We start from the raw sequence: 20,318 nt of genomic DNA, 5'->3' as shown, positions 1-20,318 counted from the left end.
TTTCGGAAGTACGAATAGTACATTTTTTTGTTAACCTGTTTTGTATATTCTTTCCTGTATAGTGTTCTTAACCTTTTATTAAAGCTGAAATTCGTGTAAACGATTACTACAACTATGTAAATGTGTATTTAGCTATAGTGGCAGATATTTGCATAAATGACATTACTAATGTAAATAATTAATAGTTGTGTATGAAAGGCATTAATTTGCCACATTTGCCCCCAAAAAATGTATTAATAGAAGTAAAGTTTTTAAGAGTGCACAAATGAATTGAAATATCAAGGCTCCAAAGCACACAAAATAGAAAATCTAAAAACGACTAGCAATAAAATAATAAACAGATAATAAAGCCTTGACCAAATAAATATATATGACAAATGAATATCTAAAGATTTCACACAAAGTGTATCAAAATTTACTTACATAATGTAGATACTGGCGGCATAAGAAAATCAAAATATTAACGTTAGTATAAATACAAACGTTTCAACTATATGTTTCATAAATTTTCTTACCTTTTTTCTGTTTTCATCAAAGAGCGCTATCAAGCTCTCCCTGGCAGAATGGAAAGGATTGGATGCCATAAGAGATCGCATGTAGTAATATACAGCATCCAATTTTCGTCTCTGAAAATGCCATAAAGCATTGAGAAATTTATATTGAATTATATTCATCGTGACAAATATTAATACGTACTGCATAATGCGCCAATAAGGCAAGCTGATTGTAAGGTCTACCGTTTTTAGGATTGATTTGCTGCGCTTTTAGATACCACCTGAACAGAAAATATTTTTTATTTAAATTTAAAAATATTTCGAGCTTTTATATTATTATCACGAGATTATTATAAATACTTACTGTCTAGATTTTCCATAATTGCTTGTTTCGTTTGCTTGTTCCTTGTATCTTGCCAAATCTCCCAAGAATAGAAATATCTTTTGGGCGCTGACTAAGGCCAGTCCTAAAAGACCAAGACCCTTGGGTAGACTCGACGATGCAAGAAACGTGTCCAACTTGAACTCGTATATAATCTCGAGAGCAGTCAGTAAACTTTCCAGATAGACGGTACCTTCATCAATGATATTTAACATTATCTGCTTGTAACGTTCTCGTCCTTCCGCGTTTTCCTTGGGCATTGTTTTTCGAAGCATCTCGATCAGATTATAAAACAATATTTTCCAAAAGTGTTGCTCGACATTTTCCGCTTGACAGAATTTAATATCAGTCTCGAGCAAGATCTTCAAGCTCTGTTGAAGGAAGTGTCGTATGTACGAAACTCTATCCAAACGCGACATAAAGCCACCGGAACTTATTATCCATTGTAATTCCAGATCAGCACGTTCTATATCCAAAAGAAGGCAGTGATTTTTCGCTGAATGAAAACTGATGACAGAAAGACATTAACATATTAATGTAAGAGAGCACATGTATAATAACCTAAAAATCATATATTTATATATGCATATTATAATTTATGTACCTGGCTGAAAACGGTTCGTACCACGAAGGTCTCATATTTCCGATTTGATCATTCATGTATAGTGATGGCATACCATCCAACTGAGTACTTTGAAAAGAATAATGTGACGATGTGATACCTATATTAGACTGGAATACTGGAACGCTCGAAACTTGCATATCATTGTCCCTTAAAGAGAAAATACATCACCATTTATTAATTTCTACAGCTAGTTGTTATAATAAAAATATAGAGGAAAACCAATTTTACCTTTGTACAGCTGCTCTACTTCCAGGTGAAGTAATAACAATAGGTTTATGCGGGTTATTCGGATCGAACAGAGTTCTTTGTTGCTGCTGCTGTCCTATTCCTTGTTGAGAAGCTGTAGTCGTCTGATTGGGAGATGACTGATTAGCATCGTTAGGCAAGATCAAGACACCTGGTTGAGCATTACTGTGCCCTGTTGGAGACGAACGGTGTGCCACCAAGTTAGAATTCATACTCGGAAGAGGAGTAGTATGAGAGGAAACTTTAGGAGTTTGTCTGCCGTCGTCAGATTCACAAGTCGATATCTTCCTGCCTGTTCTCCAATCCTCATCCAAGTATCTGTCAGTTCTAAAATAAAATATTCGTTATATATAATCTAATCTATAAAATAGAATATTCATTATCTAATCTAAAATAAAATTGAAAATTATGTTGGCGCATGTAATATAAGCTTTTAACAAAGTAAATACCTGCGTCTGTGAAGATCATCAAAGCTTCTGTAACTGCTGCCATAGTTTCTGTCTTTACTCGACTCACGGCTACGCTGAATAATACTACGCCTTCTGTGATCGTATCGCCTGTTACTATTGTTGTTATTATTATTATTCTTTTGATTAATGTTGCAGTTATCGTTCTCTCTGTTCTGTTGATTCTTCTGACGTTCGCGGCTGTTGCCTCGCCCTTTGTCTCTGCTGCTACCACTTGAATAATTTAAAAAACATAACGTTACAAAGAATCCTTCGACATTCACATTTGTACAATAGAATTCGGATAACTTTGGCAATATAGAACGCGATAAGCAAAAACTTCCTGGAAAAGAATTATCCGATATCGTTACTATAAACGAGATTGAATCGTCGCGAATTTGCGCATGCGCTCGAATATGTAAAGAGGTGCGCCTGCGCATATCGTCACGTGATTTCTTATAATACAAAAAAAAGTAACACATTTGTCTTATGGAAAAAATATAGAAAAAAATTACGCGAAGAAAAAACTTATCTGAATCTTATGTTGTAACTTATAAACTGTTTTTAAACGATAAAAAGGGCAAGTAGATAAGATAGTATGATAAAGTAATGCTTACCGATCAGCATCACGATGTTTATCGCGTTTTTTTTTTTTACGTCGCTTGTAACTCTCGCCTACAGCCTGATTTCGCGGCATAGTTGCGCCCTCGCGTATACTTAAAACTGACGAACTACGACTCAAATATTCCTGTTCCAACTTTTCATTCAATTCAACTTCTTCGCTCCAGTCCTGAAACATATTAATTTTATATTAGTTTGCATTAACCCAAGAATAGATATAAAATTTATTAATTTATGTACTTACAAATGTTTCAGATGCGGTAATAGATGATGTATTAAATGATTCACTTTTCATGGAGTTGAGATTTGTGTTTTGTTGATTGCTCTGTTTATCTAGACTCGAGTTATGCTCATTTGTGTTACTGGTTGTTCTTTGCCTTGATTAAAAATCAACACAGTTATTAAACATATAAAAAGTATAAAGAAAAAGAAGAAACAATTGCTTAAATATTTGATTACATATTGCTAGTGCGATTGCTGATCGGTGATATTGCACCTCTGCGATGAATCTCGGGTGACCTGTGGCCCCTGTTTGAATTGGATTGTGAAGTTGCCGGCGACGCAGATGACGGCGGTGGCATCATGGCACTGTCAGCGCGGCTTAAACTTTCCATACTGGTATACATAGTGCTGTTACTACCACGGCGATCATAAGATCTACCAAGAATTTTATAAAGTTTCAATATAATTTTTGTACAGATTTGTAAGATTATTCACTTTTTTATAAATATAAATAAATATATCTGTACCGATTCATATATTCCTGGCTAGGAGTATGGGATCTGGAACTCGGCGCCGAATATTGTTCAGGAGTAACAGGTCTGAAGATGCTGCTTGCTGTATCTGCCAATTCCTCTGGTCTGAGTCTACCTCTTCCTCTGCTTCTCGCTGGTACGGTGTTAGCCCAATTAGATTGTGGTGGTAATGGCCCAGATGGCGGCAAATTCTGCATTGTTTGCGAATGTTGCATTGCTGATGGATAATTATAGCTGGATGAAGCCTGCTAACAATTCATGTTGCGTTTCATATATAATGTTACTTCAATCATCATATTTAATACAAGCCAATGTGTATAAGTATACACAATATTATATAATTAACATTGAACAAATCTTTACCTGAAATGTAACACTGCTACCATTCCAGGAGTCCTCTGTGGACGTTCCCGGATTGTTGCTAGGTAACACGTATCCGTTATCAATGAGATATTTCTTTTGCAATCGTGGTGGTAGAAGCTCCAACTTCATATTTTTCGACAAATTGTCTTTTGCATTACCGCGTCTGCCAGAGGGTGGTTTGCCTTGAAATTTTTCTAAATGTCCAATGGGTTCCACACTACGCGTATCTCTTGTACGATTAAAATCATTCTGATTGGTCATAGACAAAGGTTCAGAACCCTAATAACAGAAAAAAATTTTTTTATATTGTACAAATTTTGCACAAGAGTACATTATAATTTTATAACTCGTGATTTTATGTGATCCATGATTAATTTATTTTAATTTACAAACCTGTCTGACTTCGCGTAAATTATCCTTCCGATTCGCATTGTTTCTAGCAGATATCGGCGAATTGGTACGCCAAAGTTCCTCATTTTCATTGGTATGACGATGTCGTCGGTTGCCCGAATACCGTTTGCTGTTGTCATCTCTGCCCCTGCCTTCGCTGTCATTATCTCGTACACTGTGACTGTTCCCGCGATTACGATCACTTCTGTGGCTACGATTGGAATGAGAATCACGATCATCGCTCTCTTCTCTCTCTCGTTCCCACGCAGTATGACTGGGAGATCTAAGAAAATTTAACACCTAATGTTACAATAATGTAATGAAAAATTGTCATCGCATTATTCTTTTATGTTAGAAATTATTTTTATATCGTTATCTTTTTCAATCTTTCTTACATTGATAGAAACAAAACACGCGACTTTTTTACCTATTAATTCCATCTTGTTCAGCCAAAGCTTCTTTCACTTTTTTTGGTACATATAGCAATTGTTCAGGTTTCCTATTTTTCCTTTTTGAATCATTTCCTCCTATTCCTGCACTAATATTGTGTCCAGTACTCTGTGCCGATTCACTATTGTTGCTATTTCTATAGTCGATATGGGTATTGCCTAATTTTTCAGTTACATTGTCGATTTGTGATAAAGGTGGACTATCCTGTGCTTGATTAGATCTATTGAATTGTGACTGTCTCAAACGATACTGAACAGAAGTTGATCTGGATTTTTCTTGCGAGCCATTTTCATTGTCAAATTCATCAACACCATTGCCAGATCTACCTGACTTGCGTAAAGGGCCGCTTCCTGGTCTATATAAGGCCTGAGATGCTCTATTCCCTCCACCGCGCATTCCCATCAATCTCTCTTTCTCCAATTTAGAACTCGTTAATTCTGAAATTGATTTTTACGATATAAAAACATTATTTTATATTATATTATATACAAATTTTTTTCCATACAAATATTTTATTTAAATATTTAATACGTATCTCACAATTGTCATTTTATTCATCACAAATATATATATATTCACAAATATATATATATATATATATATATATATATATATATATAAATAATTGATGAATAAAATAAATCTTTATTCAAGATATATCAATAAAGATATTTATATAATAGCAACAAATTTTTTGATTAGTTAACATATATTATTTGTAAATTATATATGCTTATAAATTATGACTTTTTTCTGTTAAATATACTTTTTGCATTATTTCTACGATACAATACAAATACATAGTATATAAGAAATAAAGGGGCAAAATATTGTGATATTAGACAATACATTCTTTGTGTAACATGTATGGAAACTTGCTCAACATTGCATATATAAGATCTGTTCTTTATAGTTGAACTGACTACACTAATCAGAGTTTATCTTTCTCTTTCCAATGTGGAGAGAAGAAGATAAACTCTGAACTAGTGCTACTACTGCAGCCAATTCAGCTATAAAGAACAGACCTAATATTGTACGCACAGATCAAAAATGTTGACACAAGAGGAGATAAATAAAACTCTGATAAATACATTTCATCTCTGAAAGGGTTTCAGGTTTCGTAGCTAAAATTCTTTCTGTATGTTTCATAGCTAAATTCTCTCAGTATGTGCAAGTGTAGCAAAGTTAGAGAATGTGAACGGCGAAAAATATCAATTCTTTTTTTTTACAAAAATATATTGAAATCATTTATGTTGACACTCTCTTGACAGCGCTGAAATTTATTAGACAGACCGTTCGTCTTCGAAAGAAGACTGTATCCGAGGACGATTATAGAGATCGATAATATTTTTAATTTACTTCGTTAGACAAAGCAGATTGTGATGATCGGATTCAATCGTTGCGTCGCCAAACGCCATAAAATAACGCAACATCACAAGTATCCGCCGTAACTTATAGGTTAGCTTGTTTAGTGAGGTTTAGTTTGAGGTTAATTTTGCACATCGAATCTTGCGAGGGAGGTTGACGAATTTGATCCCAAGTCGGATGCACGAGGGTATCAGCGATAATACGACGTCGTTTCGTACGCGATCGCGAGGTAATAAAAGTTATCGTCAAAGTACCTTGTGAATATCCTCCCCACTTTCTGCGTCCTTTGTCGCGGTTCGCCATATTGAAATGCAATCGTATCAAGATTTTTCTAACGTACTGACGTGAACACGCGCGACATGCGACACGTGTAAATGCATGAAGAAACGAGAGATGTCGCGGGCTCTCTCGATCATCACGCGTACGCTATAATAAATCACCCCTCATGTACGTTTGCAATTATCTTGAAATTATATGCTCGCAAATTATTATCGACGTGACGTTGATATCGGTGGGCAAATATTTATTTAAAAAAAAAATGGGAATATTATCCAAATTCGAACGAAAAAGTATCGAAATTAAATTCTGTGCATTTTTCTGCATATTTTTATTCGGTCATATGGATTATTCGGTAATAATCTTTGGAGATTAAAGAAAAATTTACCAGAATAAAGTCAAAATAAACCGCGCATCTATTAAGTCATCATCATCATCATCATCATTCCATAAGCAAATGTATAAAGAAATAGGCCAATCAATTTCCTTATAATCAATCAATCTCTCCTTATCAGTCTTTCCTTATATTTTCTTTACGTAACTAGTAAGTATACGAATCCATCTGGATAGGCTCAATCCTCAACATTGCCATGTAAAAACACCTTAAGGCTAATATTACATTTGTCGTACGACAAACTTTTTAAGCATACTGATTGGCTGCAAAATAGAAAATTTCTAGAGACTCCAGGAAGTTTCTATTTTGCAGCCAATCAATATGCTTGAAAAGTTTGTCGTACGACAAATGTAATATAGGCCTAAAGATGCCTTTTTATATTTCGAAGAGACTACGTCGAATGTACGCATGCGCGAGAAAAAGCGTCTTAGAAAACACTGAGATCCCTAGTCCCTAGCGTTTGACAAGGAAGGTTCCAGAATGTTCGCGAGCGTTCAAACCACTTGCTTCGTATATCTTCGTATAATGTCAAAATTCGCAAAACAATGTCTTGTCTCACTTCGATATTCGCGGATCTTAAAGACCGCCCATCTAAATACACGTTACCTAAATGCGGCTGCTGTAAGGATTTCGCGAGAGATTAGGTTAGGTCGACATTCGGTGAACATGTACGAACGTGACAATCCGCGATTCGTTTGCAGTCTAGTAGGAAACGTGCTGTAGTTGCTGTCACAGGTACAACGTTGGGAAGCTCTCAAGCTCAGAAAGAATTTAAATCTATCGATATCGGATGAAATGGCAGAAAATACCAAGCAAACGAACCATCCTTGGAATACTCTGATGACTGTAACTACGTTCGATCAGGGTATGTTATATGTATATATATATAAAACGTAATTTTGCAATATTGTATATAACATATAAAGCGTGCACTATTAATCATCTCGCTTTTTTTGCTTTTTTTTTTTTTTCAAAATACTTGCAAAGTATTTATTCAACTAACAGTTATTCAAATAAATGAGTTGTTTGTTACATTTGAATTATTTATTTTCGAAATTATATTATCTTAAAATTTGTATTTTACAGGAAATGTGGAAAGTAAGTTTCAAAAGGAAAAGAACTATCATTACCAATATAACAAAGATTTTTGACATTTTTGGTGTAAACTTGTTTCTAAAACGAATAATTCATTTAAATGTGATGAAAGAAATCTTTTAAAAGAATGTCATTGTAATGACTTCTATAGTATATATTATATTATTATATTTATGTTACATCATACATTGCATTACGAATATTATCAAAAATTTAAGTGAATTAGAAGTTTTTATTATTTTTATGATCAAGATCAGAATACTAAAAAGAAATGAAATTTTTTATGAAAATAGGTAGTAACATGAACTCAACCTTTTGTCTAAACAATAATACTGAAAGTTCAACCAATGGACAAATCATACAACGAGTAAATTTTTCCTCTGGTGTTGTAATTCAGTCCCTTGTAAAACAGATATGTTTTATATTAGAAAAGGATAAAGCACGCAGAAATAAATTATATTATGGTAACCACAACTTATAAAATTTTTTTCAGATACGTACAGAAATATTTAGAATAAAAATTATTAAAAAATAATATTTTTACAGATATCTGTGATCAATTGCATAAATTACAAATAATTGATAGGTCCTGCAATATGATGGAATTTGAGAGATTAAGAGAGAAATATGAACATGCTCTTTATCAATTGATCAAAATTGCACATTCTGCAAATGGAAGTGAAAATCCTTTATATACACTTAGGTACATATTGTAATGTTTAATATATTTACAAATTTTGCAATATATATTGGTTTGAATGGAAAGTTTGTCCCGTTTTTTGTTAACAAATGAAGATCAAAAGAACAGCACAAACTTTTTGTTTAACTCATTATATATATTATAATACAACATCAATATTATTTGTTTTTGTACACAGTAACTTATCTGAAATGTCTCGGTATCGCCGGGAATTTCATGAAATAAGCTTTATTGCTAGTGGAGGATTTGGTGAAGTTTATAAAGCACAACATCGTCTCGACGGTATCGATTATGCAGTTAAAAAGATATCCGTAACCCCTAGGCATGCAAATGCTTTAAAACAGCATCTAAATGAAGTAAAAACATTGGCAAAATTAAATCATGCGAATATTGTTTCCTACAAAGCAGCTTGGATTGAAGTAGCAACAATCGAAATGCCATCCTTTATTCACTCATCATTAACAGATAATATATCACATAAGTCACATACTTCAGATGACACAGAAGAGTCTAAATCATACAATTTGCAGTCTACCAAGGATTCATATAGTAACGGTAATAATTCATACCTTAATGACAATAATAAGTGCGCCCAAGATATATCACTTGATAAAAAAATAGTTTAGTGAAACAGCAACATGGAAATTATGAAAATGCTGGTGATTTTAGAATTAGTCAAAAGTTTAGTGAAAGATTTGAGAAACTGAATTCATCAACTGGTATTATAGGAGAGCGGACAGTCGAAGAAGCTAGTGTAGCAAAACATATCGAAGAAACCAGTTCAGATGTAGTATCTTTCAGAAGTAGCAAGAAGAATAAGAATTTGAAACAAACTGAAAATAATACTAATCATATCGATCATAATTTGTATGAAGAATCCACCAGCCAAGAAGTATGCACATATATCTCCAATGAAGTAAGTAGATAATATGATATAAAAAACAATAAAATCTTATAAGTTGTGATATTTATGATATATTATATTATTTTCAAACAAAGATTCATGTATATTTGTATCCATAAATTTTAATGTTTATCTTGTGTTATTTATCTAACCTAGAATCATCAGTACATGATTTTGTACATTCAAATGTCCTTGTGTGAACAAACGCTTGAACAATGGATGCGTGGTAGGATAAATGTATCACCTGAACCAATGATTAAAGAAATATTGAAACAAATTCTTTGTGGAATCGACTATATCCATTCCCAAAATGTCGTGCATCACGATATAAAAGTGAATATGCTTATTTTAATTAATATCAATTGATAATATTATATTCTTCTGAAATATAATAGAATGTTTATGTTATAGCCACGTAATATATTTATTTCAATGTCAGGACAACTTCAAATTCAATTAGGTGATTTTGGTTTAGCTTGTCCGCTAAAGCCACAAGGAAAAAAAAGTCATTCTGCATGTGGTACTCATATGTATGCAGCACCAGAACAATTACAGGGAAAATGTGATCCAAAGGTAAATGTGTGAGAAAGGAAAAAAAACTTTGATAAATATAAAAATAGTATTTTAATATTAATTGGACATTTTCATATTTGTAGAGTGATATTTATAGTGTAGGAATTGTTCTCATCGAGCTTTTAATTCCAACACAGACTCAAATGGAATTGAGCTCTATAATTCATTGTTTAAAACATGGTAACATACCAATAGGTCTTCCCATAGAGCGACATAAATGGGTAAATCTTAAGTATATTGAATTATGTTTATTATATTTTATGTTATATTATATTACATGCATATTTATATTTTGTTACATTTATATGTATATTTTCTGTTATATCTAGATTGCTTTCTTTTGCTTAGGCACAAATGATCATACAAATGGTGCAAGAGAATCCTGTCAAACGACCATGGACAAAAGAACTTTTGCAGAATTTAAAAAAAGACGAAGATATGACAATAACTGAATTGAAAGCTACTATTGTGATATTGGAAAATGATATTCGCGATAAGGATAACAGGATTCAAGACTTACAGGAAGAAATCGCATTATTAAAAAAAGAAGTTAAGAAGCAAAAAGATCCGCCCAAAGATATAATAGAATAGGCTGCTATGTTAGAAGGAAATAAAAGACTTGCCGACGGTAATTATAATTTTTTTCACTCAAGTTCTTTTATAGAAAGTAATAACTCATAATTACACATATGATAAAATATAATCAATTCTTAAATATTTGCAGATTTTAACTTTTTAATTTAGCTTTTTTGTACTATCATGGACATATAATACATTTGTGTAGAATAATTTTTACATTGCTTACATTTACCAAGTATTCATTATTTACATTGATCAATAAGCTTAGCCAATCAAGTTTTAATCATTAACTATTTGACATTATTAAATATTAACTATTTGAAGTTGATGAAACAAGACTGTAAAATAATAACAATAGCGCCTATTAGATATAAGTTAAACATAAAATATGCAAGATTGTGTTATGTAGTATAAGATATATTTTTTATTGTTACTATGTGTATAGTATTAATTACATATGTACAAATATTTTTACTGTATTTATTAAAATTTATATATACAAATATATTTGGATGTATCAATTAGCATTAATTCTTATAATATAGATAAATATAGATACTGAAATAATAAAAATGATATTAAATTTAGCTATCCTAGCTTAATTGTGATCATCTTGTTTGTAATTTTATTGTACATCATTAGAAACTGCTTATTATGATAAGAAACTATTCTTTGATCATTGAAAATTATTAATATATGGTAAAAGATTGTAAAACATTCTTTAAATATAAAAAAGAATTATAAATTTGCAATATTTTACATGTGTAATGTGATTCTTTAAACTATTTTATTTCATTGTACTCGTATTACAACAATTCTTCTAAAATTGCATCCAATGATGTCTTAAGTTGCTGACCGAAAAATATCCTAGAATTGGTAGAATTAGGAATGGCACATTGTTGTAACAGATATTCAATATTTGGATATCGCCGTTGAATATTAACAGGTACATCATGAAGAAATCCACCAGGAAATAAATTTTCATTTGTTGAATCTAACAAAAGCTGTAATTACAGATTTTCTGTTTCAGATATATAGCATATATTTATATATTATTTTTATAATACACATGTAAAAAGATATAAAAAGGACTTAGGTTTATTAATGAAATAGAGCAATTACCTGACAGATTGCATAATAATTGTGGTCGCTTAGATGATGATTGCAAATATCTTCGGCGGAAAATGCAAAACAATTAGAACAATCAAAATGCATCATGTTCTTTTGTAATTCATGCCATTCTTTTGGTATGCCTACAAATTAATGTTATTATGCATATGTAGTATATATAAACTTTATTTTCCTACCTCAAATTATAATATCGTGTCACAAATATTTTTGTAATAAGAAAAAATTTTTTATTATACCTTCTAGAGAAATATTTTTGTCAACAACAATAATATTTTCTAAATCGATAAATTTTGCTACATTTTTATAATCGACAGCAATATTATCGGCCGATACATCTGTTAAATAAAAACTAAATTTTTTATTTTTAAAGGTGAACATGTGAGCGGCATTTAAAAGACTCGATACTATTTTTGCTCTTTGAATCCAAGATTTATCATAATAATCAGAAAGTGATGGTCCAATATATTCTTCGATAATAATTCGGCCACATGCTCCAAAATATTTTGGCACTGGCCACCCATTTTCCGCAGACAATATCTGAAAGAAATGTTGAAATTGAGGTATATAATTGCATTAAATTGTTTATTGAAGAATAATTCAACATTATATACAATATATAATTTATTTCTTTATAATTTAATAGTATTATCTATATGAATTATAAATTTTTGTGTTTTTACAATTTACCTGAAGGATTAATGGCTCTGGGTTTAAAGAAACCAATGTCCAGAGATTAATCAAATATTGTGTGGGATCAATATGTTTATTGTTAAGATGAACGTTATAAAATAAATCATCTAAATGTTGTATTGTTGGACAAAGTCTCAAACGGCTAGAATTGTCTTTCGAAAAATTGGAAGTAATTGTTTCTTTGATACGATTATCAAAATCTACTATGTACTTGTCCAATAAAACATTCGTACAAGGATATTCCAGATGGAGTTTTTTACACAATGCAACATCAAATGCTTTTAATTCAGAAGATTGTGCCAATTTCTTCAGCACTACCTTACTTTGATTATATGTTGCAAAAAACACATTTTTAACACCAAATAAATGAGAAACTATTGTATTAATATCGTGCCATAATAGGTTTATTTGATGAATATTATGACACGCAGAAACCCCATAACACACTGGACACTTATGTTGTTCCGTCAATTGCGTTACAGAGGGATAACTTTGTATAATGATATTTATTCTTAAAACAAAGGCACAAATGCCGATAAATAACAATATCCTCCATTTTTTAAATTTAAAAATATTACATATATATAATATAGGATCATGGATCCAATATATAATCATGTTTTACTTTGATTGATTTTTCTGCGGATTTGCATCGTACATTTTTTTGAAATGCACTTACAGATATTTCTCAACGAATTGACATCTATAATGTCAAAACACTGCTATAAGAAATTGTATCGGTGCTGTCCCCTGAAATTTATTCGCTATCTGTCAACCGCCATCTTCATGGAGAATCACAACAGAAGAGATCGCCATCTTTTTTTCTCCATTCCTCGAAGACATCAAATCGAACGACGATAATACTACGATATATTCCATCCATCTAGACTTCTACCTTCTACATTCTAGACCTATGGATTGTGCTTTGTTGTGCGTCAAATCGTTTCGTCTTGCGATCAATTTCAGCCAGTCTGATTTCTTTCGACGCTAACAGATGATGACGATGCGAAATTATTGAAATAGCTCTTTACACGAGCCGAGTGCTGAATAAAACCAAAAATTTATCATACCACTCGATATCGTCGAGATACAATGATACAATATTGTTTCAATATTGCTTATATCATATAATATTATTCCGATTTCGCATAACAATTTGCGAAAAATTGCATTTTATTCCTTCGCAGATTCTTATATATATTTGTAGCAACCAACGAGAATATTATTATCGGATATTTTAATGCATTTAATGAATATGGGACTCAACGATTTGGTACATTGGTAAGAAATCTCGATTGTCATCAAATTAATTTAATTTGACATTTTTGTCATCGCATCAAGCTCTGCGTTTAATTTGAATATTAAATTAATATCAAATCAAAAGTAAAATATTTAGAAAATATATAGAAAATGTATAAAAATAATATAATATAAAAGATCAAATAATAAATTTAAAAAAATCCTTTCAGGTATCAAAAAAAGATTGGTACATATGATAAACAACAATGGGAAAGAACCATAGAGCAATATATTCTCGATGGACTTACGCATATTCCAATGAGAACAGCGAAACTTAAGACAGAATTAATTGACGTTGATCTTGTTCGTGGTACGCTATATAGATTTTAGCAACTATATATATATATACAGAACATTATTTTAGCATTCTTCTTGATAAGCATGTGTATTCATCTGTGATATATCAATGTATATAGGATCTTCATTTCCAAAAGCCAAACCAAAGCATGGATTGTCAACAGTAGCTTGTCTAGCATTTCAGCGACTCTTGTTTCTTCCATTGTACAAAAAGTGGTGGATACAGCAAACAAGTTATCGCATCTTCCTGTTTTTCTTGTTACTATACAGTTTGCAAGTGGTCAACCTTTTCTTGTATTACATTTATGCAAATAGAGAAAATGAAACAGAAGTATGTAAAGAAGTTGTTGATATTTTAGAACATGTTGCATTACTTTCCATTCTGATTATCACATGTTTGTTTACAGATTGTATCGATGTCAGAAGTATTAGTACCTGTCGTTATGATGTTTCTTCTGTGTATCGTTCACTCCCATATTGTATCAACACATTCAGGTCCTACTATGCTATGTAATCAATCCAGACAACGAATAACGAGACGCTCTCGACATATTAGATGCAGAAACGGAAAGTCCAGGCATAGACAAAATTTACGTAAGTATGTAATAGTAAAAATAATGTTCATTATTTTTTTTTATAAACTAAAATGGAATAAATCTTCATTAAAGGTATACATAAGGATTCAAAATCTTCTCAAGATATTGCCTCTGAGAAAGCAAGTACAGGAAGCGAAGAAGTATTCACTGCAGTAAGATTTGCTAAAAAAGTGGTGATCGAGAATTCTTCAACCATTAATCAAGCTCAAGTGAGTACTAATTGATTCAAATTTATGATATTTTAAAAAACATTGTCTGTATATATATATATATATATATATATATATATATATATATATATATATATATATATACACACGCACGCACACACATACACATTTATATATTTTCTATTGTAACAGGAATCTGCAAATGCTCAAATAATGTTTGACAAAGAGGCAATAAGTACAATTGGAGAGAATTCCAATCCCTCAAACGAAAGCTCAGTTAATCATGAACAGCCGGGTAAGAGTATTATTATTTATTTCTGCAAATTCGTATATTTTGGAATTCAAATGTGTAAATTTCTCTATATTTGTGATAGATGATATGCCAGAAGAACATGTGGCGAATATACATCAAGATGACGATGGCTTTGAGAGTTTAAATGGTAATGTTTCTAGTGATAATGACAAAGTAATAGGCCGTGCAATGGTGCAAGGAAATAGATCACGGCAAGGAGTAGCACGACAAAATAAAGACCGCATGTCGTGGTCGGAAGATAGCACTAGTCAACAAGTTTCACTTCCACCACAATGCTCAGGTTTGAGTTACAAGTACACGCTTGTAAAATAGTTTGTAACTAATTAATATTTTGCAAAATTAGTTTTATAAATAAAGTTTTATTTGCTATTGAATTCGTGGTGACATGCGAACGTTATAAAAACATGTAACTTGTTAAGTTTGCAAATATATTTAGTGCTTCTTTCGATTTTAGGATTCATATAAATCTTCTATGAAAATGTATGATTGAGAAGTCTTTTCATTTGTTTTCATATTTAGTTGCATTTCGAACCGCTAACACGCTTTAATCTTTGTTGGAAAGGTAAAAAATGGAGTAATAGCTAAATCATCGTTTTCCACTTTCCACGCAGCACCCGACCCATTAAAAAATGATGACAAGTTTACGGATGGTAAAAGCAATATTCACAACAGTATTGAGGTACTCTATGTTTTATCTATTTTTAGATTTATATATCTTAACATTATTCAAATACTACTTTTTCTACAATTGCACTGGTTTTCCCTTCCCTTGTTTCTTTTTTTCTTTTTATCTTTTTCATTTTCTTTTCTTTCTTTTTTCTTTTTTCTTCTCTCTTCTCTCTCTCTCTCTCTCTCTCTCTCTCTCTCTCTTTATCGAGTGATTTAGTTTATGTTTTATGCACCTAATATTATTTTGCTGATTCTACTAATGCTATTAATCTTCAAGGAGAAAAATGCGCCGTCAAAAATATTGGGCTCAAGAGAAGCACGGCAGCAGTGCGAGAGTGAGGAGGAAGGTGAGTGCGAGGAAGCTACAACGCATCATCTCACAGAGGCAACAACTTCAGCTACAGAATGGATGGGAGTAACAACCAATAGCGACGACTGTAGTTACAGGTGAGACTTAAATTTATTTCGTTAATGTGTGAGTTTTAGTTTTTTGTGATTATATAGTTTATTACAAAACGCGAAATTATTGTAGTTCAGAACTTGGAGAATCTGATTTAGCCAGTGAAACCAATCTTAATTATGGAGAATTTGTGGAACATCCCTCCTCCTGGGAATTTGAGTTGCCACCTTCGATATTATTAAATTCTACTTGTACATCGTCTGATCGTGGTTAGTAATGACAAACACATTGCATGCATATATAATTATGTGGTTCATCCTATAGTAAATGAAGTAGATTTAATAGCCTCTAATTTGTATCTTTGTTTATAGTTTCATGTACGATTTGGACGCGACGTGATATCAAGAAAGCCGAGTTGTCAGTGTTGGACATCAGTTCAGCAATCATCGCCAGAGTCGAATCTATGGCAGAGAGCATGAATTATTTTTACGGTGGTCTGATACTTAGCATCGCACTATGTCTAATACCGTCAATAAAACGACTGAGCGATCATATAGGATCGGATAACATCAGTAATGTGTCTGTCAGCCTATTACCGAGTGATATGATTCAAGTGAACTTGGAAACTTATACCGATATTTTGTGTAGAATAATTGGTATAGCATTTGGAAGTACTTTCTGGTAAGAGAGAATATCTCGCTAAAATATGACATTATATCTTATTTAAAATATCTAGAAAATTAATAGTTACTTGAAGAGTAAAACCTCCCTTAAATTGTTTCTTTCTTAGGGAACGAATACTGGTAATTATTTCGACGTTCGAGCGACTTATGCTGTCATGCTTTTTATTTTTCTTACTCGCAGTCGCAGAACGCACATACAAGCAGAGACTTCTGTATGCTAAGTTATTCTCTCATTTAACGTCGTCTAGACGTGCGCAAAAATCTGATTTGCCACATTTTCGCTTGAACAAAGTGCGCAACATAAAAACGTGGCTGAGTGTTAGATCTTATCTTAAAGTAAGAATACTAAACGTTAACGTTTTAAAAATTATAATTACATATGTCTGACATTATACAATTTTGCATTTTAGCGAAGAGGTCCGCAACGGTCTGTGGATGTTATTGTATCGGCGGTATTTATCGTTACGATATTATTGCTGTCATTCGTAAGTTTGGAATTGATTAAAGTAAGTATGTTTTTCATAGATTTTTTTAACGTATTGCTTTTACATTTTTTCTCTCAACAATGTAAATCATATTTTAGGATCTTGAAAGCCTACATTCGCGATATAATGTCGAAGCGTTATTTTGGAGCTTCTCGCTTGGAATATTTATATTACGATTTATGACATTAGGAACAAAAATCAACAAGAAGTATAGAAATCTCTCAGTTTTGATAACCGAGCAAGTAAGTTTTACAATAATATACTTGCATTTTTATTCTAGACTTTTTTAATTTTCTTTTTCTTTCTCTCATACAAACACATTCAAGCATTTATAATTTTCGACACAACTTTCAGATCAATTTATATTTGCAAATTGAACAAAAGCCACATAAAAAAGAAGAACTTATGGTCGCAAATAGCGTATTGAAATTAGCAGCTGACTTGATAAAGGTATGTATTTCTATCGCAAATTTGATAAATGGCTAATATAAATGTTAATTAATTCAATGGGATACTTTATAGGAATTGGAGAGTCCATTCAAGATCTCTGGGCTCTCAGCTAATCCGTATCTATATACTATTACTAAAGTAGTATTACTATCAGCACTTTCAGGAGTACTGTCAGAGCTGCTCGGTTTCAAACTCAAGCTGCATAAAATAAAAATAAAATAAAACAATACAAGATGTAGCGTGTATCAAAAGTTAAGTATATATTATCCGCCAATTTCAGATTGCCTTTTGAACTTGAATTTAATTTTCTTAACAGCAGAGATTACTTTGGTCTTAATTACTCTTAACGAACATTGACAGTTAAATTACTTTAGCTTAATAAATTTTAGACACATATAGAAGAAAATCTTATTTAGCTAGTGAAAATTGATAATAATTTAATTTAGAAGAACCGAAATACTTTTTTTCAAAAATTGAAAAAAGGAAACTATATAATAAAATATAATAAAATTTTTACTGAAAGATGAATTATATACATATAATAAAGAAATTGTAATAGATGGATTTTTAGTCATGACTGACAAGGCAATACATTTATCGTATGCTATCAAAGCATTAACTAGCTTATAACTGTCTTTTTGAGTTAAAATAGCAGTGGTAGCACACTATCACTTTATGGTATTATAGCTTAATATAATATTTAATATGAAGTGTATAAAAAAATAATTCTTATACTTAACAAAATGTATAAAATATTTAAAAATGTTTAAATAATGTACAGTGTAAATATTAAAAGTGACAATGATAAGTGCTCGAAAAATTATGTAGAGAATATTTATAAAAAATTGTTTTATACTTTCAAATCATAAACATCTTTTTTAAACATATATATATATTTTTTTGTTTATTCTTACTATTCTAAATCTTATAATAAAATTGTATTATTATTATTTTAAATGAAAAAGATTCTATTTTCTATATTTTCTTGTATTTGTTGTTTTGTAGTTTAACTTATGAGAGTCAGTAATATCTATTCAGGCGAGCATGTTTGTTGAGTTATGTTAATAATATAGAGCATAATCAGACGATTACATCATATATATGTCATTTAAGACAACAATTTGGACATTTGTAATCTGCTTTAACACATATTTTAGGACATATCTGAAATATATATGTATAATTATATGTTTCAAGAATATATATAAAAGTTGAAAAATATATGTAAATACCGTAAATATATATAATATATATATGTATTATAAGAAAGAGTATATGAGAAAAATAGTACCTGTGCAATAATGAAATTTGATAAGTAAATTATTTTTCAAATATATCTAAAAACATAGCGATATATATATATATATATATATATATATATATATATATATATATATATATATATAAATAAAAGCATTTACAAGAAAACTCCATTTCTTGAAATATTTTTTCAATACTCAAACTTTTGTCTTAAAAGATATACGTATGTATTTCGCGTATGTATTTATTAAATAAATCAATTTTAAATTTATTATATATATATATATATATATATATATGTCTTTTTTGTTTTTGTACTATTAATATAGAGTAAAGAAAGAAAATATATTAATTAAATAAAATGGTCAACTATTTTAAAGGCCTTGATACATATGTATATATCCATGTATATTCCTATGTAGTATAAAGTTTAATAACATGCATTATTAAAACATTTGAAAATGCATTTTGCGCTAAATAATAAACTATATATTTTATCAATATTCCTAGCTAAGCTCTTGCATGAATAATTTAAGTTTAATAATTGATATAATAAAATTAATGAAACTAAATCGGAGCAGTAAAATAAATATGCTAGTTTTTAAGAATGAGAATAATCATAAAATTGTTAAGAATAATGATTAGCCAAAAAGATTAGCCTTATCTACCATTACAATAAATTATACCCTCTGGATCTGTTGTAAAGAAAAGAAAAAAAGAAAAAAAGATTGTACCTTTACATAAAGTAATTGTATGTGAAATGTCACATAAAGATAAACGAAATCTATAATTTATAATTATGATAAGAAATTATTTGTTTTTAATTTTTCTCTTTTTAAAATTTAAAGAGCTACAAATATTTAAATAATTGTGTCACATAAAAATACGAAATTCGAAATCAATTGTATAATATTTATCTTTATCATTGGATTAATAATCTCTCTTTAATGCAATCAATCATACATATAAGAGTGAAAATAAAAGGAAAAAAGATAAACAATAATTTTATATAAATTTATCACAAAATATATGTGTATATGGACTATTAACATTGATAGAGATAAATTTGGTAAATAATAGCAATTTAAGATATATGTATATATATATATATACATATTTTTTTAAATTTTATATCTCCATCAAATTTTCCATTTCTCATTTAAAGGCGCTAATGTTCAAAGTATATAGTCTATAATTGTGGATAAATCGCAAAA

The 20,318-nt window shown here is 30.6% G+C and overlaps 4 protein-coding genes across 12 annotated transcripts in view; 2 read left to right on the top strand and 2 right to left on the bottom strand.

Moving 5' to 3' along the window:
- LOC138940585 (telomerase-binding protein EST1A) overlaps positions 1–6,466 on the bottom strand; it is a 99,180-nt gene extending 92,714 nt beyond the window's left edge. For 2 of the 5 annotated variants that reach the window (XM_070309597.1, XM_070309598.1), the window contains exons 1-14: positions 6,395–6,466; positions 4,750–5,209; positions 4,326–4,605; positions 3,933–4,211; positions 3,564–3,817; positions 3,274–3,471; positions 3,059–3,191; positions 2,811–2,983; positions 2,197–2,427; positions 1,730–2,074; positions 1,481–1,648; positions 859–1,383; positions 697–775; positions 516–626 (exon numbers count right to left, since the gene is read on the bottom strand). In XM_070309597.1, the coding sequence (XP_070165698.1) occupies positions 516–626; positions 697–775; positions 859–1,383; positions 1,481–1,648; positions 1,730–2,074; positions 2,197–2,427; positions 2,811–2,983; positions 3,059–3,191; positions 3,274–3,471; positions 3,564–3,817; positions 3,933–4,211; positions 4,326–4,605; positions 4,750–5,209; positions 6,395–6,443 (3,285 nt within the window). In that variant the 5' untranslated portion in view covers positions 6,444–6,466. The remainder of the gene's footprint in view (positions 1–515; positions 627–696; positions 776–858; positions 1,384–1,480; positions 1,649–1,729; positions 2,075–2,196; positions 2,428–2,810; positions 2,984–3,058; positions 3,192–3,273; positions 3,472–3,563; positions 3,818–3,932; positions 4,212–4,325; positions 4,606–4,749; positions 5,210–6,394) is intronic. The other 3 variants (XM_070309599.1, XM_070309601.1, XM_070309600.1) reach the window with 2 other exon arrangements.
- A 796-nt stretch (positions 6,467–7,262) lies between these two features.
- Positions 7,263–11,179, top strand: LOC138940590 (eukaryotic translation initiation factor 2-alpha kinase 1). Of its 5 annotated transcripts, XM_070309608.1 has the most exons (11): positions 7,263–7,675; positions 7,897–7,908; positions 8,199–8,369; positions 8,452–8,608; positions 8,784–9,160; positions 9,334–9,521; positions 9,666–9,842; positions 9,921–10,082; positions 10,166–10,303; positions 10,431–10,710; positions 10,807–11,178. In XM_070309608.1, the coding sequence occupies exons 1-10, from the start codon at positions 7,606–7,608 to the stop codon at positions 10,671–10,673; spliced, it is 1,695 nt and encodes a 564-aa protein (XP_070165709.1). In that variant the 5' UTR covers positions 7,263–7,605; the 3' UTR covers positions 10,674–10,710; positions 10,807–11,178. The 5 variants fall into 5 exon arrangements, with proteins under 5 accessions (XP_070165709.1, XP_070165708.1, XP_070165712.1 ...); XM_070309607.1 differs by having other exon boundaries at positions 10,431–11,179; XM_070309611.1 differs by lacking the exon at positions 10,807–11,178 and having other exon boundaries at positions 10,412–10,634.
- On the bottom strand, positions 11,140–13,149 carry LOC138940592 (divergent protein kinase domain 2A). Its single transcript, XM_070309614.1, has 4 exons — positions 12,480–13,149; positions 12,029–12,329; positions 11,784–11,914; positions 11,140–11,665 (listed from the first exon to the last, which is right to left on the bottom strand). The coding sequence occupies exons 1-4, from the start codon at positions 13,098–13,100 to the stop codon at positions 11,468–11,470; spliced, it is 1,251 nt and encodes a 416-aa protein (XP_070165715.1). The 5' UTR covers positions 13,101–13,149; the 3' UTR covers positions 11,140–11,467.
- A 79-nt stretch (positions 13,150–13,228) lies between these two features.
- Phtf (protein phtf) lies at positions 13,229–19,151 on the top strand. Its single transcript, XM_070309603.1, has 16 exons — positions 13,229–13,763; positions 13,952–14,091; positions 14,198–14,409; positions 14,486–14,672; positions 14,747–14,883; positions 15,037–15,139; positions 15,219–15,437; positions 15,769–15,836; positions 16,104–16,273; positions 16,359–16,495; positions 16,598–16,907; positions 17,017–17,245; positions 17,320–17,415; positions 17,493–17,636; positions 17,749–17,844; positions 17,917–19,151. Exons 1-16 carry the CDS (start codon positions 13,723–13,725, stop codon positions 18,064–18,066), a joined length of 2,439 nt encoding a protein of 812 aa, XP_070165704.1. The 5' UTR covers positions 13,229–13,722; the 3' UTR covers positions 18,067–19,151.
- The last annotated feature ends 1,167 nt before the right edge of the window (positions 19,152–20,318 follow it).

Source organism: Polyergus mexicanus, unplaced genomic scaffold (genome assembly GCF_030449975.1).
Source record: "Polyergus mexicanus isolate NDT 795.1 unplaced genomic scaffold, iyPolMexi1.0 SCAF_17, whole genome shotgun sequence".
Taxonomy (NCBI): Eukaryota; Metazoa; Arthropoda; class Insecta; order Hymenoptera; family Formicidae; genus Polyergus; species Polyergus mexicanus.
The sequence above is the reverse complement of the archived record's forward strand: the minus strand, read 5'-3'. Positions and strand labels throughout refer to the sequence as shown.

Bases quoted from the DNA above. Each gene is read 5' to 3' on its own strand.
- LOC138940592 (XM_070309614.1), bottom strand. From the start codon at position 13,100: ATGATTATATATTGGATCCATGATCCTATATTATATATATGTAATATT. The intron at 11,915-12,028 runs GTATAATAAAAA...ATTAATTTGTAG, and splicing joins CAAAAATATTTCTCTAGAAG to GCATACCAAAAGAATGGCAT. The intron at 11,666-11,783 runs GTAATTGCTCTA...CTGTAATTACAG, and splicing joins ATTATTATGCAATCTGTCAG to CTTTTGTTAGATTCAACAAA.
- LOC138940590 (XM_070309607.1), top strand. From the start codon at position 7,606: ATGGCAGAAAATACCAAGCAAACGAACCATCCTTGGAATACTCTGATG. The intron at 8,370-8,451 runs GTAACCACAACT...ATATTTTTACAG, and splicing joins CAGAAATAAATTATATTATG to ATATCTGTGATCAATTGCAT. The intron at 10,083-10,165 runs GTAAATGTGTGA...TCATATTTGTAG, and splicing joins AGGGAAAATGTGATCCAAAG to AGTGATATTTATAGTGTAGG.
- Phtf (XM_070309603.1), top strand. From the start codon at position 13,723: ATGCATTTAATGAATATGGGACTCAACGATTTGGTACATTG. The intron at 13,764-13,951 runs GTAAGAAATCTC...AAATCCTTTCAG, and splicing joins CTCAACGATTTGGTACATTG to GTATCAAAAAAAGATTGGTA. The intron at 14,092-14,197 runs GTACGCTATATA...CAATGTATATAG, and splicing joins TGACGTTGATCTTGTTCGTG to GATCTTCATTTCCAAAAGCC.